This window comes from Antrostomus carolinensis, unplaced genomic scaffold (assembly GCF_000700745.2).
Source record: "Antrostomus carolinensis isolate BGI_N321 unplaced genomic scaffold, ASM70074v2 scaffold1890, whole genome shotgun sequence".
Lineage (NCBI taxonomy): Eukaryota > Metazoa > Chordata > Aves > Caprimulgiformes > Caprimulgidae > Antrostomus > Antrostomus carolinensis.
This window is the reverse complement of record NW_010290326.1, coordinates 50766-70078: the sequence shown is the minus strand read 5'-3', so window position 1 is coordinate 70078 and position 19313 is coordinate 50766. Positions and strand designations below refer to the sequence as shown.

The 19313-nt window shown below is 38.3% G+C and overlaps 1 protein-coding gene across 1 annotated transcript in view; it reads left to right on the top strand.

The window, feature by feature from the left end:
• MAGI2 (membrane associated guanylate kinase, WW and PDZ domain containing 2) overlaps positions 1–19313 on the top strand; it is a gene marked incomplete at both ends in the record, with an annotated part of 68569 nt that overhangs the window by 12662 nt on the left and 36594 nt on the right. Inside the window, 5 exons of the mRNA XM_029086134.1 lie at positions 3193–3234; positions 9108–9199; positions 14157–14349; positions 15367–15453; positions 17472–17720. Of these exons, the coding sequence (XP_028941967.1) occupies positions 3193–3234; positions 9108–9199; positions 14157–14349; positions 15367–15453; positions 17472–17720 (663 nt within the window). The remainder of the gene's footprint in view (positions 1–3192; positions 3235–9107; positions 9200–14156; positions 14350–15366; positions 15454–17471; positions 17721–19313) is intronic.

Sequence of the window (19313 nt, the reverse complement as noted above, 5' to 3'; positions counted from 1 at the left end):
TAGTCCCAGTGGTCCTTCCTCTTCATTTTAAGTTGCTGTTCTATAGGGTCTTTGAGTCTAGAACCATGTGAGTTTTGAAAAGAACTACCTATATCTCTGCATTTGACATAGGGATATGTTGCTAATAAAGTCCCTTCTTGTAAGTTAAGTGTTCTTCAGAGATCTTTCCTCTTTTGAAGTTTTCTACTAGCTGCTGACAGTTTGCCTATCATGTGAGCCCAGCTATTTAGAGGTTATATTCTATTTTTCAAAGAGACAGTGACATAACTACAAATATCCTATACTACACACAGACCCAGACAGCTGACAGGAGATTCTTCCTAAAATTAACATTTCTTTGCTGTATTTACCAAAAATACAGGTCTGCACTTAGGTTTATCTTCCTAGTTTAAGAACTTTAAGGCTTAATTCAACACCTTCAGCACAGCAAAGTTTGAATTTTCATATGTATGAATTTCTAAACTGCAATGAAATCAAATGCTAGATGTTGAATGGCTTATTATGAAATGATAATTAATACCATGAGACACTATATGAAATTCTGGAAGGCAAAGAAAACATCTATTCAGAAGGAAAAGCCAGATCAAACTTAATGAGGTTAGCTTTAAAGAAAACTACCACATTGACCACAAACAATAGTTTACAAAAAAGATACTGCTAACTTACTTAACATATATGGCTATTTAGACGTGGCAAGTTCTTCACTAATTTGTCACAGTTTGAGCATGCTTGTGCTTCTTTCACTTCGCTGCTTGAGGCCAGTTCTGAGGGATATTAGGGTAACTGCAAGCAGAAATGGAAACACAAAATGAACCAATCTTAAAGCAGCTCAAAAGAGTAATTCTAACTGGATGACCAACAGAAAAGACTTGTGTCCTTTCAACCCTAAAAGCTAATTGAGACTATCAAGATGAAATTGCTTTCTGTACATTGAAATCATTCTGTCTCTTTTAAGAATTCCATTAAAATCTTGAAAGGTTGTGAGTAAAAAAAACATTTCTCCAAGTTTGCAGTGAAGCAGCATCAGTTTCAAAGGTTCTGGTTTTCAGTTGTGCTGGTGGAATACTTTACATTTAGATAGCATCTCTCATCTTGAAGGATCCCAAATCACTTTACAAAATCTGAACTGTGAGAAGGAATTACCTCCTTTAACCACCAAAGTAAAGACGTGCAGCCACCTCTGAATTTGAACACCATAGCCCACATGATGCAACTTCTAACACAGCAGGTGAACACAAATACAACAGGAACACCAAATCCAAAGGGATATTCCCATCCAGTGGAATCTCTAGACTTTATGTTAGGTAAGCAGGGTAGCAGTCATTTGAATTTGAGCAGGTCATGGTTGTTATGTAAATATTCTTACAAAGAAAGTCGTGAGATAGGGGCCTCCATCTCCATTTTGGGGAAAATGTCATTGCCCTAGAGCATTAGTTCTGTATTGACTCAAGTGAACTATGAATTACTCACCTTCTACCATTACAGTCCATGCTGCCTTTAGGAAGCAGTCCCCCAGAAGGCAGGTACCTTTACTCCAAACTCTTCCAAAGTGGTAAGGAGCTGCCCACAGAAGAAATACTGTCTTCTCATTTCTCTCGACACATCTACATACTTCCAGAAGACTTAACCAAAATTTCTGGCCTCTAGTCTATTCTCTGGCTTCTTTCTGCCTGGAACTACCTACTTACTGCATTAAATCCACTCCTGTCTTCCTTCTGTCTCAGGAAGATAGTATTGTTGCATCGCTGTCCTACAGTTGCTTTGTCCTGCTGTAGTGGTTTGGGTGGATTCACCTTTTTTGCTTGCAGCTTGCAGCCAAACGCAGCCTGCTCTCTCATCCTCCCCCCCCGCCTTGCCCAAGGAGTAGGGGAGAGACTTGGAAGGAAAAGGGCAAGGAAACTCACAGGTTGGGATAAAAACTATTTACTAATTAAAATAACATTATAATGATAACAACAGTGATAACAGAATGTACAAATGAGTGATACACAGTGCAATTGCTCAACACCCGCCAATCAATGCCCAGCCTGTGCCAACCAGCGATCCTGGAGCCGAGACGGTCATGAAAAATTAAACCCCAGAAGAGCGAGCCTGAGCGATCCCTGAGAGAATACCCACATCTTCCAGTCAACCCTGGTTAATATACTGACATGACGTGATATGATATGGAATATTTCATTGGCACGTCCAAATGCCAGTTTTGGGATTTTCTATTCACTACACTTCTCCCTCCCAGTCCTAATGCAGCTGTGAAGCAGCGAAACACAGTAGCCTTGGGCTCCAGCAGCAACTAATAACATTGGTACTTTTATCAATGTTCTTCTCGTAACAAGTCTTGCACTGAAACCAAAACACAGCTATTCTAACTACTAAGAAGAAGATTAACTCTATCCTAGCAAAACCAGGACACCTACAAATCCTGATGTGACAGACCTTACCCCATATATACATGAAATATGCATGATATGGTATTCTGGTTTAGAGTCATATGAATGCGTTAGTGTTTTATTTACCTTTTTGTTGTTGGTAGGCCAATGGAAATCAGCTCTGTTTTGGGATGTTTTGCAATTCACTCTGGATGCTGCAGAGATAATAAAACAGAAATTCTTAGAACATTTCAAAATCAGCAAAAGAAATGTAAGAGTGAATTCAGATATGGACTTGTTCCAGATCCCTCTAATACCAGCAAAGTAGTTGTATATGGAAACAAATCAATTATTTGATGCATTTCATCTAGTGAAATGCAAATACTTTTGAAACTACTTCCATGTAAAGTAGGTTAAATGGGTTTACCTGCAGTTGATCATCTAAATACAGCCATTAAACTTTCCCTTTTATTGCTGTAATTGAATAAGCACAAATACTGTGCTTATAATAATAATAATAACTTTCAGAAATTTAAACATGCTAAGAATTTTATCTTTTATCATAACCTATGTAATGTTAAAGGAACGTTACCATCTTACCATCTGTTTCACTTTGCATAGAAATGGACAGGGAGGTCTATATCTAGCAGGAATATGTATGTGTATCACTTAGGAAGACAGGAAGGAGGAGAGGAGGAAAAAAAAACTACAACAAAAAGTAGAAATTGCACTTCAGTAATTCAAAACACAGCAGAGAAATTGATGCTGCATCTTTAAATAACTTGAGAAATGTATTTCATCTTTAATTCCCCATTTTCCTATTCAGAACAAGTGCTGCCCAGGACTGGTTTTCGAGTGGATTCCTCTGGCAAGTATTCTTCAGCCTTCATTGTTCTGTAAACTAATTGTCCTTCATTTTATGTTTTAGTTATTCTTCTTTCTTTAATAATTTCTCTAGATAATGGCCAGTCATGAATACCCAGTCACCATTTTATTTTTGTATGAGCTTTGTTGGGTTATAGAATGCTAACTCTAAATCTTTTTAACATAGATTTGCATTTTGAGCAAGGAAAAGTGTTTCTTTTTCCTCAACTAGTCTTTGTGTATGTTTTATGATGTTTTATGTGTGCTTTCATACATTAGTGTTCACTCTTTAACGTAACAATACATGTCTATAGCTCATGCCCAAATCTAGGGTAGGTAGGTGTAAAACTGAAATTAATTCTGTCTTCATTTGCAAAAGAATAGAACTGATGTATTATGCAGACCCATTCGTGCTTCCAGAGATATATCTTGTTCTATAAAAACTTAAAAGCAAAAACTTCAAAAAATAGCAAGTTTGAGGGGTGTTTGAATTAACATCAGTCTTGTAAAGTGGCAATGGACTTGTTTAAAAACCAGCAATATTTGATTTCCTGATGAGATCATGTTAAGTGAAAAGTTAAAACAGGCTGTTTTAAAAAATCCCATTAATGTCTTTTCTAGTCCTATACAGGTTGGACAGAGATCCTAAATTAAATTTGATATTGGACTGGTTTTGCATGCCCCAGTAGGGTTTAGGTTTATAGGTTGAGTATCTCTATTAGCACACTGATTCTTTTTTTTTTTCTTTTTTTTTTTTTTTCCTCTATTTACCACCTTTTCCTCTCTATAAATATCAAGAGGAAATGTGCATGTTTTTAAGAAAGCTACTCAGATTGGAGACCAGCAGACCCATGACTATTTTCAAGCTTTTCACACCTTTCAAGAGCATCTGGAACTCAGATGAAAAGTTATTGTATATCTGTGTCAATCAAAAGTCACAATTCACAGTAATGATTTATATGGAACAAAAATCTTCACCATCTTTGGCAAAGGACTCCAAATTAATTTTTATTTTTAGATTAAAAATTGAGTACACTCAGAAAGTCTGTAAAATTGTTACAACAAAGGTCTTCATCCTTGTTTTAACTGCAATATAGAAGAGATTTAATAAAAAAAAAATCCATCTCAAAATTTACAGCATTATCCCAAATACCAGGTTTATCACTATAAAAATCACATAGCAGTTTTGCAACTTGATTGATACAGAAAATGAATTAGTCATCTTCAGGGATATATTTTCTCTACATACTTTTAAGAAACAATTACATGTACACTTATCAATGTGTCATTCACCTAGGAATTCAGATGAATACAGTACAGAAATGTAGCTAAGAGTTGATAATCACATCTTCACCTATGAGATCTCACTATTGTTCAGTAACAATCTATTCTGGTACCTTTACATTTAAAGCAAATTCTCCATTGTCCAGAACCAGAAAGCAGAATTTCCCAATGCTCTTTGCCATCCTCACTATGCAACAATGGTCAGATCACAGCTTGTCTAATACCATTCTCAAATTCACAGGGGACACAGCTGGTTTTATAACCTTGCAAAGTGAATTGTTTTAGGTTTTTTTCTCTTCTAGGCCAAATGATCATTTAAGAAAGTTTTCCTTTACACAAAAAGAAGAAACAAAATGCTATAACTATAAAAAGACAATGAAGTTACTAGCAGGCAAATCTGAAATTCTTTTTCTAATATAAATGTGCAGACAAGCAAGGAAGAACAGGCAGCGTTGTCGTTCTTGCACAGGATACCCATATTATATGATCAGAAATACTGACTTTAAACTGAAACTCTCGGTGAAACTGGTAGGAGGTGGGACATGCAGGTGTATTAGTTGACTGGAAGGAAAAGCAAGCTGTGCAAAAGACTATACTAATTCAGTCTGCAAACCTATTCATTTCTTCTTACTTGGCATGAACTACAAGGTGCTAATCCAGCTTACAAAGAGAGAAAAAAAAAAGGCACATTTTCCAAAATGAGGTTATATTAACCAACAGTTTACAGTATATTTCGAGACACGGGAGCATCATTTTTCCGTTAGGATTGGTAATTTTCTTTGTATGATCAATTGAAAATCTGCTCCAGCAAGAAAAAGCAAAATTTAGTTTATCTAATGATCCTTTGTGAGGGGAAAAAAAAAAAAAAAGTACCAGAATCATAGAGAAACAAGCACTGAAGAAATACTAGATGAAATGTAATAACTTATATGGATAAGGATGCTTCATCAATGTACATTCAGGAATATTGAAACTGCGGCCACATAATAGTAAGGAATTTTAGTAAATCTACCAAGCATGAGCTACTGTAGTGAAAACACATAGTAGTGAACAACTTACCTGTCTTTAAGAGACAGGAAAAAAAGGATTTCAGCATCAGCAAGACTTTAGAACCTATTTTTGGTTAAAGGCTAACTGCCGATATGGAGATAAACTGAGACCTAACGCAAAAGTAGTTTACTAAAAATTGATTGTGTCGGACTAACCTGGTAACTGTTTTTTTGCAACAAACAAGCAATGCATTTTTAATCAATCTAGACTCCAACTAGAGATTTTACAAAATGCTAGTTATAACTCAAGAACTTCCACATTAGCCTGGAGAAGACAGCGCTTATCAGAAAATGTAAAGAGGAATGGATAGAAAGCAGCTAAGCAATTCTACTAAAATAACAGTTTATGGACTGAAAGGGTAATATTAGTGGAGAGCCTTGCAATAAGTCTTCTGTGTTAGTTTCATTAATGATCTAAGCACAAAAACTAAGGGTGCAAATCAGGTCCACATTCAGACATGTAACTTCAGGTATCTGTGTTGTAGTTGTCTCCAGACCAATGGAGAGCTAGTCAGTGCAGCCAATGGAGTCGTATCATACTAAGCATGAAAGCTGAAGCAACAAGCAACAGCACTGGAGGAAACATTCTTAGGTGTATTAGTCAGTCACTGGCTGAGGGAACTGGTGTTGTTTAACCTAGAGAAAAGGAGGCTGAGGGCAGACATTATCACTCTCTACAACTACGTGAAAGGAGGTTGTAGCAAGGTGAGTGTTTGTCTCAAGTAAAAAGTGATAGGAAAAGAGGAAATGGCCTCAAGTTGCACCACGGGAAGTTTAGATTGGATATCAGAAAAAAATTTCTTCACTGAAAGGGTTGTCAGGCAATGGAACGGGCTGCCTAAGAAAGTGGTTGAGTCACCATCCCTGGGGGTATTTAAAAGATGGGCAGACGAGATGCTCAGACATATGGTTTAGTAGTGGACAGGTACGATTGAACTCGATGATCTCAAAGGTCTTTTCCAACCAAATGATTCTATGATTCTATATTACTGTGAAAAGTAAGTAAAATCAGGGAGTGCAATCCATCAGTGAAAATTCTGAATGGGGCAGGTGACCTAGTGACAAAGGCCACAAACAAGCTCAGGTACTAGTGTCCTCTTTACCTATGTCTTAACTGGTAAGATCTGTGTGCTCTTTGTTTGCAGAAGCTTGCAATAACAGGGAGCTGGACTAGATGACCAAGCAGTTCTTTCCAGTTCCATGTTTTGTTTGCTTGTTGGGACAGAAAAGAACACTATTTTTTAAAAATAGTTTTTAGTAATCTGGTAAGAATTAGCAGAGAATGGGCTCCATAGACTTCCAGCTCTTTGGGAAGAAAGGCTCTTCTGAGCAAGCATGATGGTATAGTCAGTTTATCCAAAGTCTTCAAAACTGTGCCAGAGCTCATAGAAAAGTATGTCCATATACAGTATTTTTAGCCTAAACCTTTTAATGGTCAACTGAGCTTACCTATTCTGTTCTAAAGGGGTAAGAAACAGTACCTCTTATTTTGGTGTCTAGTCCCAATATTGGTTTGGATCAGCTTTGTCCATGTATGTGTTTGAGGGAAGTTTTCATCTCAGCGTGCCGGAGTATGTATTCTTCACATCCTGACATTCCTATCCTTTCTTAATATGTTCCCAACTGTGCATATTTATTCAAGTGTGTGCAAATAAAGGTAGTGCTTGGTTTGTGACAGACTGCTTGAAACAGTGCCTTTGTATGGTAGACCTGGGCTATAAAGGATGATCCTACTGTGTCTATCTACAAAACCCTGTCTCTAGTACGAGCCCCATCTTTGTTACACAGGCACAGCGAATCAGGTAAATATAAAGTATTGCTTTCATCTTAAAAGTCCTTTATCTCTCACAACTTTGAATCAAACTTTGCATTAAGTTAACATACTGTACCTGCACAAACTTAACTTGCTCTTTTAGGCACTGTTGAGACACTTATTAAATAAATTGAAAAAAGTCAGGATAATAACCTGTTAGAATCTGTTTTGGTTTGTCTTCTAAATATATGAGAAGCAAGTTGGAAGGGAAAGGGAATACTTTTATTTTTCCAATTGAACTATTTGTAATGCAGTTTCACTCATACCAATACACATTGCTGAAACAATGCCCTTTCTAGTCCCAGAGAAGGGGGAAACCCAACACAAATTAAAGCACTGTGCTGCTTTCTAGAGAGGATTTTTATTGCACAGTCATAGAATAGAGCCACTGCATGTTGCTCCGTGTCTATCTTTGCAAGACCTGACTAAAACTGAATCAGCTTTAATCACAGACAAAGCTGGGATCTGCCCAACTCTGCAGTTTGTAAGGTGTCCACTGATGACTCTGGGGGGTATCTGTAAATGAGAGCTGCTGAAATACTGTGTTTATTCATCTAGTAGTATAGCCATCTGTAGTCCCTTCTCTCCTGACGAAAAAAGGCACAACTGGAAACACTGTGAACAGTTTGCTGAAATAAAACTACTTGTTCCTTTTTGTCCTTTGGGGTTGGCAACAAGCTGACATTGGCCAAAAGCTGTCACAATTTGTAGGCCAGAGTGCAATTTGAATGAAAGACCATTCTTAATCACTGTCCTGCTTTGGGTGTTGGGCCTAAAGCATCTCTGAACAATCAGACAAAGCAATAAGCAAAACAGACAACTTCTTAGTCCTCTAACTGCTTGCTGTTTCACTTCATACAATTTGAAATTTTATTCAAAATTTTTCTTTTGTGTTTTGTGGGTATCAAGATCCAAAACAATGGTGTCTTTCAAATGAAGCTAGGTACACTTTTATAAGAAACTTACTTTTCAAAAACAATATGTTCCTCAACTGATATATTCCAGGACAGAATATATGTTTACAGAAAAGTTACGCAGGAATAAGAAAGCACAATTTTAATGATTCATAAAACTGTTGAGACTTTATTGAGTAGCATTATGGAGTTCAAGTGAATGATGCTAGCTTTCAGTTTAGACCCTAAGAGTCAGAGGCTTATAATGATAGCTTTTGAAAAAAAGTCTTTGTTGAGGGTATTACCTGCAAGTGGAATGCTTGAAAGCTGTATTACATAAAAAGACATACTGGTTTATGTCTCCATGTGGAACTAAAACAACTTGTAATGATTATTCATCTTTTCTAAGTTGGACTGATAATTTTCTATGTATCTTTATCTCCCATTTCAGTTTATTCTCTTTAGGTTTTAATCAACTGCAAGGAAAACACAAGTTAAATGCCAGAGGTGGATGAACAGCAGTGTATTATGCAGTCAGTTGTAGCAAGAAAGCATCTTTGTAACCTCTATTTTGAACAGACATTTCCAGTACCGTTCTCCTGTGAATGTATTCTAGTTTGTTTTAGTGTATTCTACTGAACATAATCATCCTCCAAGATACCTACATTCCAAGTCTCCTTTTTGTCTATGTACAACACATTGTGTCCCATTTGTTTCCACCAACTCTAACCAGGATGCCATTAGTCATATGCAATGAACACAAGGTGGGAGGGGAGATGGTGAAATTCTCAGGACAAAGCCAAAATGCTTTGCTTAGTGGGATTTCCCTTTAAACCAGGTCCCGATTACAAGGAGCTGGATGTTCACCTTCGGAGAATGGAGTCTGGGTTTGGCTTCAGAATCCTGGGAGGAGATGAGCCTGGACAGCCTGTGAGTTATTGTTTCCTGACTTTCCTTTTTATACCTCTAAAGTCTATGTAAAGGTCAGAAAAATATTACTACATAGCTGAACCCAAATGAACACTATGTTAAGGCTATGAGTAAAATGGCTTTTTTATTAATCCATAGAAAAAGACAGGACCCTCAGGTTGTCCACATCTAAAAGATGTCTCAGTAAATTAAGTTAGAATCAGAAGGAATTAAGTTAGAAACAGTACATCACTCAGCCCTTTACTGCAGAGTGTGACCTGGCATCATTTAATCCTCACTTTCCAAAACCGAGTTTAAGCAGATTTTAAAAATCAGTTTATGTAAGACTATGAGTAACTGTATTCAGTGTAGACAGACTGTATATATACATAAGGTGAAAAGATACTGTTGACAATGCAGTTTATTTCCAGAAACACAAAAGGCCCCACCAGGGAATGGTAGTCTATGTTCCAGGTTAGATGACAACATCATGTGATGTATCAGGCTTAAAAACAGTAGCTTTATACCATTAGGAGGGACAAAACCCCCTAACCAAATAATAGGTAACAAAACTAACATAGATTCATTGCAGGTGAAATAATATATAAAAGAAAACAGATATACAATTTTAAAAATAAATGTGTACATATTTGGGGAAATTAGTGATAATGTGTTATAAATGTGTATAAATTAGTGATAATAAGTACTACAATTTTGAGAGAGCAGGCAGAATTAGTGTTCCTTGAGAATAACTTTGATGGTTTGTCAGTGAGGACTAATCTCAAGTTGATAATGATAACAATTTATTATCACAACTTCATGCATAGTCTGAGTCCTATGTTACCACATTTCTGAGATAACTGTATAACTAGTTGACAGATTTATGTATTCCATATTCAAATTCATACAGAATAATATAGTTGTCATTCAAGCATTAACATTAACCAACACTTGGCTTTGAGAAACAAAGCTCCTCTATTTTAAAATTGTCAACATCTGTCAAAATACTGATAAATATTAATAGTTTACTGATGCCTCCTGTAAAAAGGAACAAATGCATTGTATTCTGAAAAAGATGCTTCAAGTGCTGATTGAAATGCAGAGATCTATTTCAGAATAAGTGTTTTGTAATGGACTTTCAAAGCTAAATAAGGTGTAGCTGTACCAAAGAATTTCAAAACAACACTGTTTCATCATCTACACTTGCAGTGTGGCTGAAGGTCCTCTGACATCTAACTTTCTTCCACGGAGCATGTCCCAGTGCACATAAAACAAGGTCACTGAGCCACCATCTTCACATTCTGCACCCAAGCATTTTTCCTATCTTTTCTGGATGGCCTTGTCAGTATGGGTTCTCAGAGCTCACCTGCTGGGTGAAACCGAAAAGGAAATCTGTTGGTAGCTAGAGAAAATGTCCCATTTAATCATTTTATCCTGCAAAGAGCTGACACTAGTGGAAGATTTGGAAATTTCCCTTTACCTGCTTCGGACAGTAGTGTCTAGTGGCATTTCCCATCTCCCAGGAAAGAGTCCCTGGCTACAGGCTGCTCAGTATTCTGGGAATTCTGTCTTGGTGTCTGCTTTAGTGTTTTTTTCATTACAAATGGATAATTAAGTAGTCGCAGACTGAGCATCTGACTGGCTCTGCAGTTTGGAGGTTTATGACATTCTCATGGGGAAAAGTGCAGCTCAAATGCCTCATCTAAAAGGTGATTATTTCTATAAAATGGAATGTTTTCAACCTAAAGGTCTGTGAGAAAATTGTTTTAGAGTATCTAATATTCTGATGGTTAAGAATACATGCCAGAGTTGTGGGGAGACCTGAATTTATGTCTCTGCTCAACAATCCAGTCCCAGCTGCATGCATTGTGCACTGAACTGTTACAGAGGAAGCAGTTCTTTCTTGTATCTTTTCAGCAAAAGACTGACCTGGCTTTACTGTCCAAAGTCAAAGAGTCATAGCTGGATACCAAGTGCAGAGATAAGCACCTTGCTATTTTTGGAAAGCAGGACCAAAAATGCTGCCTTCTGTGAGCACCTTCTAAGATGCTTCACTGTCCTGCTCAACGATTGCTCTCAGCCTGCACTTAGCCTGAAGGTTGCTATCTCTATTTCAGGGTTTGCACATACAAAAGCATTTTTCCCCCCAGATATATCAATCTAACAAGCTTTATGTCTGTCTCCCCACAAACCCTGTCTCTTAAGTCCTCAGGAATGAATAAGATCCTAGCTTGAGGCTGAGGATCCTACCAGGCAAAAAGATACCTCCTTAGAGCTAGGTGTTGCAGTACTGAAATTCTCAATTCTCACTCCCTCTTTGTTGCCCATCTACTCGTTTTCACTGCTTAAATTCATCACTAATAAAGACCACAGATGTACTCCACTTTTTTTGTTGTTGTTTCCATCTATTTTTTATTCAAAATATAAGACTTCTTAACTCTGTTTTCTTTCCTCCACTGCTTCCTTGCTCCCCCATGGATGGCCCACCTGCAGCTTTCCAATCCTTTCACCTCCAGAAAAGGAGAGGCAGTTTTTGCCTGTCCTCCAAACCTCTGCATTTCCTATGAAACAAGAACTGAGATGCTTTGAAATGTTTGTTTCAGCTCTCCTGCTGTGCAGTCAGGTAACACAGAACAAAAGGAAGCTTTCATTGCCTTTTGTCTTTGAGGCTTCGTTTCTAAAAAGGAATATGGATTCTTCAGCATAAGGCAATAAGTTTTTCAAAGAAGCAGAATCCACATGAAGTTTTTTTTAGAAGGATAATACTGACACTATAGAGGGACTGTAGCATAGTTTCCTTCTAGTCATATCAGCTACCTGCATCTGAGAAGGAGAAAGTGCTGCTGGACTACTCCACTTTCCATATGTGTAAGCATAAAGATGCTTTCTAAAGGAAGATTTAAATTTATTGAGAAATTTCAAATACCAAGACGGTGGGTTGTGCCTGTTCCAATCATCTTTCAAATCTCATGAGATCGTACCACCACAGGTATTTAACCCATCTCCCAGTAACTTAAGGAGTTAGAGATAATCTATCACAGTGAATTATAATATCATTGAAAGCTTGCAAATATACATAAATTGGAACTTTACTGAAGTTGCAAATTGCTGTCCCAAAGCAGAGAAGTATGCAGATCAAAATCACAGGAACATATACATAATTACACTAAGACTTTCACCTTTTCAACACAGATTGACTGGGATTCTTCTCAAAAATGCCTGCAAGATATATGTCTATACTCCTTTTATGATCAGTGCCAAGAAACAGACATTTCTAAGACATAACAGATGTCCATAGAGCAAAATGTTAGGATAATGCAGACCACGCCTTAGGAGCTCCTATTTTTAGCAATGCTTAGACAGCGTTCACATTATTATCTTGGATTTAGACATCACAGACACTTAAAATTAGGTGGCATGAATCACACCTTTTATGTGTATTACTTAAATTTTACTATGTGCCTGTGAAACTACTGTTTTATATTCAGAGAAACTCAAACACAAAGTCAAATAATTACCAAGAATCACAAAGAAACTCATTATCAAAACATATTAACTTGTATGACTTAATAGACCCAGGCTTCAAGGTCAGGCTTGATGGGGTCCTGAGCACCTGCTCTAGTAAAGGTGTCCCTGCTTACTGCAGGGGGGTTGGACTAGATGACCTTTAGAGGTCCCTTCTCACCCAATACCTTCTATGATTCTATGGTTCTTTCACTGTTTGAAGAACAGAATGGAGAATCTGAAAGAGACTCTCTGGCAACTCATCCTGGTACTGCTTAACAGGTTCCCAGGAACACCAGCACGGCATTGTGTTCGCTCTCTACTAAGTTTTGAAAGCAAAAGTGAGCCAAAGAGAGGCTAGAAACTGGGGAAAATTCTCTGGGCTCCACATGGGTTTCATTTAAACACTCTGCTGGGATACTTGCAACTCTGCAGCTAAGGTCACAAAAACCCACAAGACCACCTGCGTGACTAGGGCATCTAACCTTGCTGTTCATCATGAAAAGCAATACCTGATAGCTTTTATCTCTTATTATTTAAAGCGGATTAGCACACGGCATGTCATATCCATCATTCTGTGCTCACTCTCACACTGAACAAGAGAAAGGAAAATCTGGAACACGCTCCATGAATGCTTTAATCTTCTTTCAAAGAAAGCAGGTTTTGTTTGAATCAATCTCAGCTGTTCTATCAGTTATTCCACAGGGAAAATATATGTTTCTTCTTCTAATAAATTATGTGAATTTATGTGCATAGAAAGTGGAGAAAGTCATTAAAAGGTTTTGAACAGATTTTTTACTAGTTTATATGTCCCATACAAATTACGTTTAAATGTCGATTTGGGAAAACAACATCTGCCCAGAGTAAGCTGACATTTTTCCTCTTTTTTTCATTTTGTCAACCGACCACTATCTGGCAATTATTCATTATGAGTGACAACATTTGATATAGCACTTTTTTTTCTTTTCCCCTAAAGAGTCTCAAACCAGACTCTGTGTAGTGGGGTCACTTCCACTACTGACCTGAAGTTTGTTACTCCAGGTGCTTAAATCACACAGCAGTGAGGAACCTTCAATAAGAAACATGCAGACTAACTAATTCTAAGTCAAAAGGACCTTTACGTGGAATTAATCTGTTCAGATATTCTGCTTAATATAGTCTATATAAGCTCAATGCTCCTTAGAGACAGACTGTCTTGATTTGAAAATATCAGGTAGATCATCCTTAGAACAGGATTCTCAGATGTATCACTCCTATGCTGGTAGACCACATCTTACCTTTTTACCAAAGCAAGGAAGCATCTTCATTCATACCCACAGAGGAGGAGCACAGCTTTCAGAGATACACAGATGTCTTCACCTGCACTGAATCATAAGCTTAATTTCAAAAGAAAAATAAAATCACTGCAACATTCATGGCACTGAATTGGAGGCTCAGTGTATATATGATGGGATTTTGTTTCTTTTCTGCCTAGATTCTCATCGGAGCAGTAATTGCCATGGGCTCAGCAGACCGAGATGGTCGTCTCCACCCTGGTGATGAGCTGGTGTATGTAGATGGGATTCCAGTGGCTGGCAAAACACATCGATATGTGATTGATCTTATGCATAACGCTGCCCGAAACGGGCAAGTGAATCTTACTGTGAGGAGAAAGGTGCTACCCACAGGTGAGTGAAGGCTGGGAAAGGTAAAAGGAAAAACAAACCTCAATGCTGGCAGCGCAAACATGTGCTGTTTAAAAAAAACAAACAAACAAACAAAAAACCCCACATAAAATCTAAGTGAATGTTTGTGTCATTTTGAAGAATGAATAATTGTAAATATGTGTCCCTTGTTTCTGTGACAAAAACACTACAGCTGAGTGTTGTTTCCTTTGGAAGTGGAAACAATATTGGCAACCCAGGTGTGGTGATCATGAGTGCTCTGGATTTGTTCCATGCTGTCTTGGTCTGTGCTGTCCCCTCTTGTCCACATTTGGGACAAAACGTTCACCTAAGTTAAACCTGTTGAAGCTGACCATTTCAATAAGCAATCAGAGAAAGGCTCAAAGACTGTTAACTGTTTAGGGCAGGAATTCATTTCACTCTTGTATGTGTTAAAAGCCCATTTCTGGTCTCACTGATGTCATCTGGAATTTCCCCCTCCCTGACTGCAACGCAAGCTGGCTGAAAACCTTCTGCATGGCACAAGCGGCTCCTAGGAACAGGGCCAGATCCTCCCTTCAAGCAAAAACTTTCAGAAAATAAACCTAAAACAATAGGAAGAATTGAAGTAAATGAAACCTTTAGACTAGCTTGGTCTCAATTATTAAAAAAATGCTGGAATCTGCAAAAATGTGTGGCAGCATCTATTAAAGCTTTAATGGGAGAATTTGCTGCCGTTCCATTGCAACCTTTACTTACCCAAGGAAAGAAGTTTATTTAAGAACTTTTAAAACATTTGTGGTGAGTACACTTCACTGAGGCATCAGAAATGAGCAAAACCACGTTCCCAGCCTGTCCTGTCTTCTGCCTCCCCATGCCCTAGATCTGCTGTCATTGCCTGTGCTGTTCCCCTTCGCTCCCTTGCCAAAAAGCCGCCCTCCCACTCACCTTCGTCTTCGCAGTCCCCCTCCCACTGCGGCACCGCAGCTCCCTGCCAGCCGCGCTCTCGCGGGACTGACTTTCTTCTGTTGCTGACTCCAGAGTCCTCCAGCCAGAAAGGTCCCCCTCCGCCCGGCGCGACGCCCCCTCGCAGCTCCCCCAGCGCTAGGAAAATGGCCAATAACCCAGGTAATCCGCCGAGCGCTTGCGATTAGCACCTTTCCCGGGTCAGCCGACTGTACAGACTGCAGGCAAAATTAACAAGAGGGTTAGCACAGAGGGGATGCCAGCCTCCGCTGCTGCTTGTTAAATATTAAATAAAAGGGTCTATTAGACACTCTGGTCTCCTGGCACAGAAAATGAAGCAAGCTGTTAAAACACCTGGAGTTATTCTTGGGCCTTGAGAGTGCCACACCGGGAAGTATAATGTGTAACTCATTAATGTTTAAGCATTTCAGGAGCTGAACAGGATTTTAATTTGGTGTGTTACAACATAAGCTTTGTGGAAAAATTTTAAAGTGACTGATGTTGAGCATGACCAAAAAATGCAATACTAATGCAGCAAGCCAATTGATTTGGTGTGAATTTCTCACTAACGTGAATACAACAGAGGGATCTGGGGGTTTCCTTACCTGCCTGCTAGCTGATGTACGTATCTTAGCCCTCACTTGGAAGCACTGTTCTGCACAGATACTTAGCCAGACCTGGAATAGAAAATCACCATTCACAAGCTCTGGAAAACAATTGGATTAGGAAACTGTGGTATTCAGGAAAACATGGATTAAAATGCCATTTTTTCACAGGCAGAAGCAAAATATAATTTCTCTGATGAATATCTATTGCACAGCTGACAACTGAATAGCCATTTGAACTTTTCCTCCTTTCTTTTTCTTTTCCTATTGTTAATGGCATTCAGTTGCATTCATTTATGGCCAAGCCAGCTCTTGGTCATTCTGGAGGGTAAGATAATTTCCTTTCTGTTGCAGCCATACTGACACAAATAGTATTCAGTTTTCTGAAACATGACAGCCAGAAAATGAGATCTCCCTTGTCACTGACTATGGCATTTAGTTGCAGATTTGGTTCAATAACTCTTGGAGATTTTCAGTTCTAATGCAGGAGTATAATAATTGTTTGTTTTTCTTCCTCTTTATTCTCTCTAATCACTTTATTTCATAGTTACAGAAGGAGTGGTAAAGGACACATCTGACTGAGAAAACAACAGCTTGTCCTTGGATGATGTTTATTTTATTAACATATACACACTGAAGGTCTAATTTGCAAGTTCTCTTCCTAGGATGTATGTGTGTATGCGTAAGCTCTTCACATGTTCTGTAGAATGACTCTGCCACTCTCGACGCTCCAAACAGAAAACATATTACTTACATTCATCTGAAAGTTCTGTATTAAAACTGTCAATAAATGCTGATTTGTGTAAACAACTTAGATCTGTGAGGAATATAAATCTTTTTTTTCCATCTGGAACTGTAACTTTACTGTTTTCAATTGCCAAAATGCTTGTACTAAAAAAGGGTGTAATTCCGCAAGATTTAACTTGTTCGCTGTTCCTGCTACTACACAGCAATAGTGAAGTGTGGATGGACTCCATTTTCACTTCTGCCCTTTCCAACTCGCCACACAAGCACTTCTTCAGAACCTTTAATGAGCATTGCTTCTGTCATGACACCCACAGAATAACTATTTGTGATTATTTTTCATTGTATAACTGCTCTGTTCCATGAACATCTTTTTAGCATGCTAATCAACTTGTAAGAACATTATGCAGCTAATCCTAATTACTCTATGTTAGCTGCCTGCTTAAATTCTTTTAATCCAAACACAAATAATTTTATATTGGATTAGACAGTCACATTTTCCTCTTGATGACAGATCAACCAGCAGACAAGGGAATAGTGCTCGCTAATGTTTTTGCAATCCAGATAGCCACTCTTTCTTACTTTCCTTTCCTCTCTTGCAGATAGCTTAGCAGTGAATGTTCACGCTTGTTTTATCTGATTGCCCTTGAATGTTTTGCATAATTGTGTAGGTTCCCGTCTCTCTGCGTCTATTACAGCTCCTAGTTTAATACTTGCGGTAGTCTGGGCTATAGACAGTCAACTGTATTCATGTTGCTTTAGCAAATGTAGTGTAAGTCACAGAGCCACTGAGCAAGTAAGAATGTAATACCAGTGTGATTTATGTTGCAGGAGAACCGTGCCCAGAGAACGGCAGAAGCCCAGGCTCGGTGTCCACGCACCACAGTTCTCCAAGAAGTGACTACACTACTTACGCTAACAGCAATCACGCTGTCTCTAGTAGCAATGCTACACCCCCCGAGGGCTTCACTTCTCACAGCCTGCAAACCAGTGATGTTGTGATCCACCGCAAGGAGAATGAAGGCTTTGGCTTTGTGATCATCAGTTCCCTGAACAGGCCCGATTCTGGGTCCACAATAAGTAAGTAAATGACATTTTTCAGCTTATATTTTTTCCAAGTTCACCTCTAATAACAAAAATAAATTAATTAAAACCTGACACCTGCCAATTAATCACTGCACAGATTAAAGCTGAAGGGACTCTCAAGGTTGCTTCCAGGGGCACCATTAGTCTGTTGTGTCTTGGACAAAAACAAAAGTTATTCTGGCCTCTGAGGTTTTGTGCTTCACTCACTCATTTGGCTGTCAGAGTATGACAGGATTGACCCACAAAGTAGATTTTCTCTGTTTCTCTATCCTGAAGAGACACTCTGCAAGTAACTGCCTGGGTTATGTGAATAAATTATTCTTTCACATGCAATTCATTTTCTTTATTTTTTTTATTTTTTTTTTAAATCAAGGTGAAGTTCAGGAACTTGAAATAAAAGCTGATATCACAGCAAACGCCATGACAACAGCTGTCCAGTTAGGGCACTGCAGAAGCAACTAAAAAACAGCAAAACTGTTTAGACAGAGGTCCAGGGGGGTTGATTTTTTTTAATTAGCTGAACTATCCATAGTATAAAAGTTATGACTGAGTACAGGGAAATGGTGAATATAGTGGCAGGATCTTAATTACTATAATTCACTTTCTGTCCAGAAAACTAATGTTTGCTGGGGTTAAAATTTATTGCTTTAGTGTAGGCATCTGGTGCCGTTTGAGGTGTCCTAGGTACCTCCAGGGAGAGGTCAGGCAGATGGGACATAGGACCTACAGGAAGCTCAGACCCTTTGGTAGTGGTACCTGCAGGCACAGGGGTGCTCTTGGTGTTTCAAATGGCATTTAACCAACTCTGAGCTGAGCCCCTTGGAAGAAGGAAGACAAAAAGGCTTTATGTTGAGAGACATCCACATCTCCCACCAAATCCATCTGAAAGTGTGAATGTTAACCACTGGTGAAAAACTAAGACAAGTAAGAACTTTTGTCACTTTGCTAGTTGCAGCTTAATGTAGTCCTTTCCCTGCATTCAAAATATGTTTTGAAGGAACTGTTTTTTTGCCAAAATCTGTTTTCTGAGGAAATAACAATTTCAACTTTTAGGGCCAAACCTCACTCTTCTAAATTCATAACAGAAAAGCAGCTAAGAGAGTGCTGGGAAAGCCATACCTCACAGTAACAAATGATCTGAGAAAACTTTTTTGCAGTATTTTGTGATTGTGCAGTTATTAAAAGAGTTGCTTTTCATATTACCTCAGCTGAATTATTTTAAAATTCCATGATTGCCAGAATTAATATTGTAACAAAACCATGGATAATTAGCCTCTTGGGACTCTTGAGTTTTCACTTTATTGAAATAATAGCCAATTGGAAGTTCTTTGCAGATCAGACAATCAAAAAATTAATTCATAGAGGACACTGAGATACATACATATTAATCAGTTAAGTCAGTCATGAAGTTTTCAATAAAATTATTTCATAGTTAGAATTTGTGGTTGGGGGAGATGGAGAGAGAAAGAGGAGCGGAATAGAAAGAAAATGCCCAAGAAACCAAAAGTTCTGTGACTGAAGTATTCTGCTGAAGACAACAGACCCAGGATCAAGATCCTGCTTTGCTTCCTACCATGTTCTTGTGTT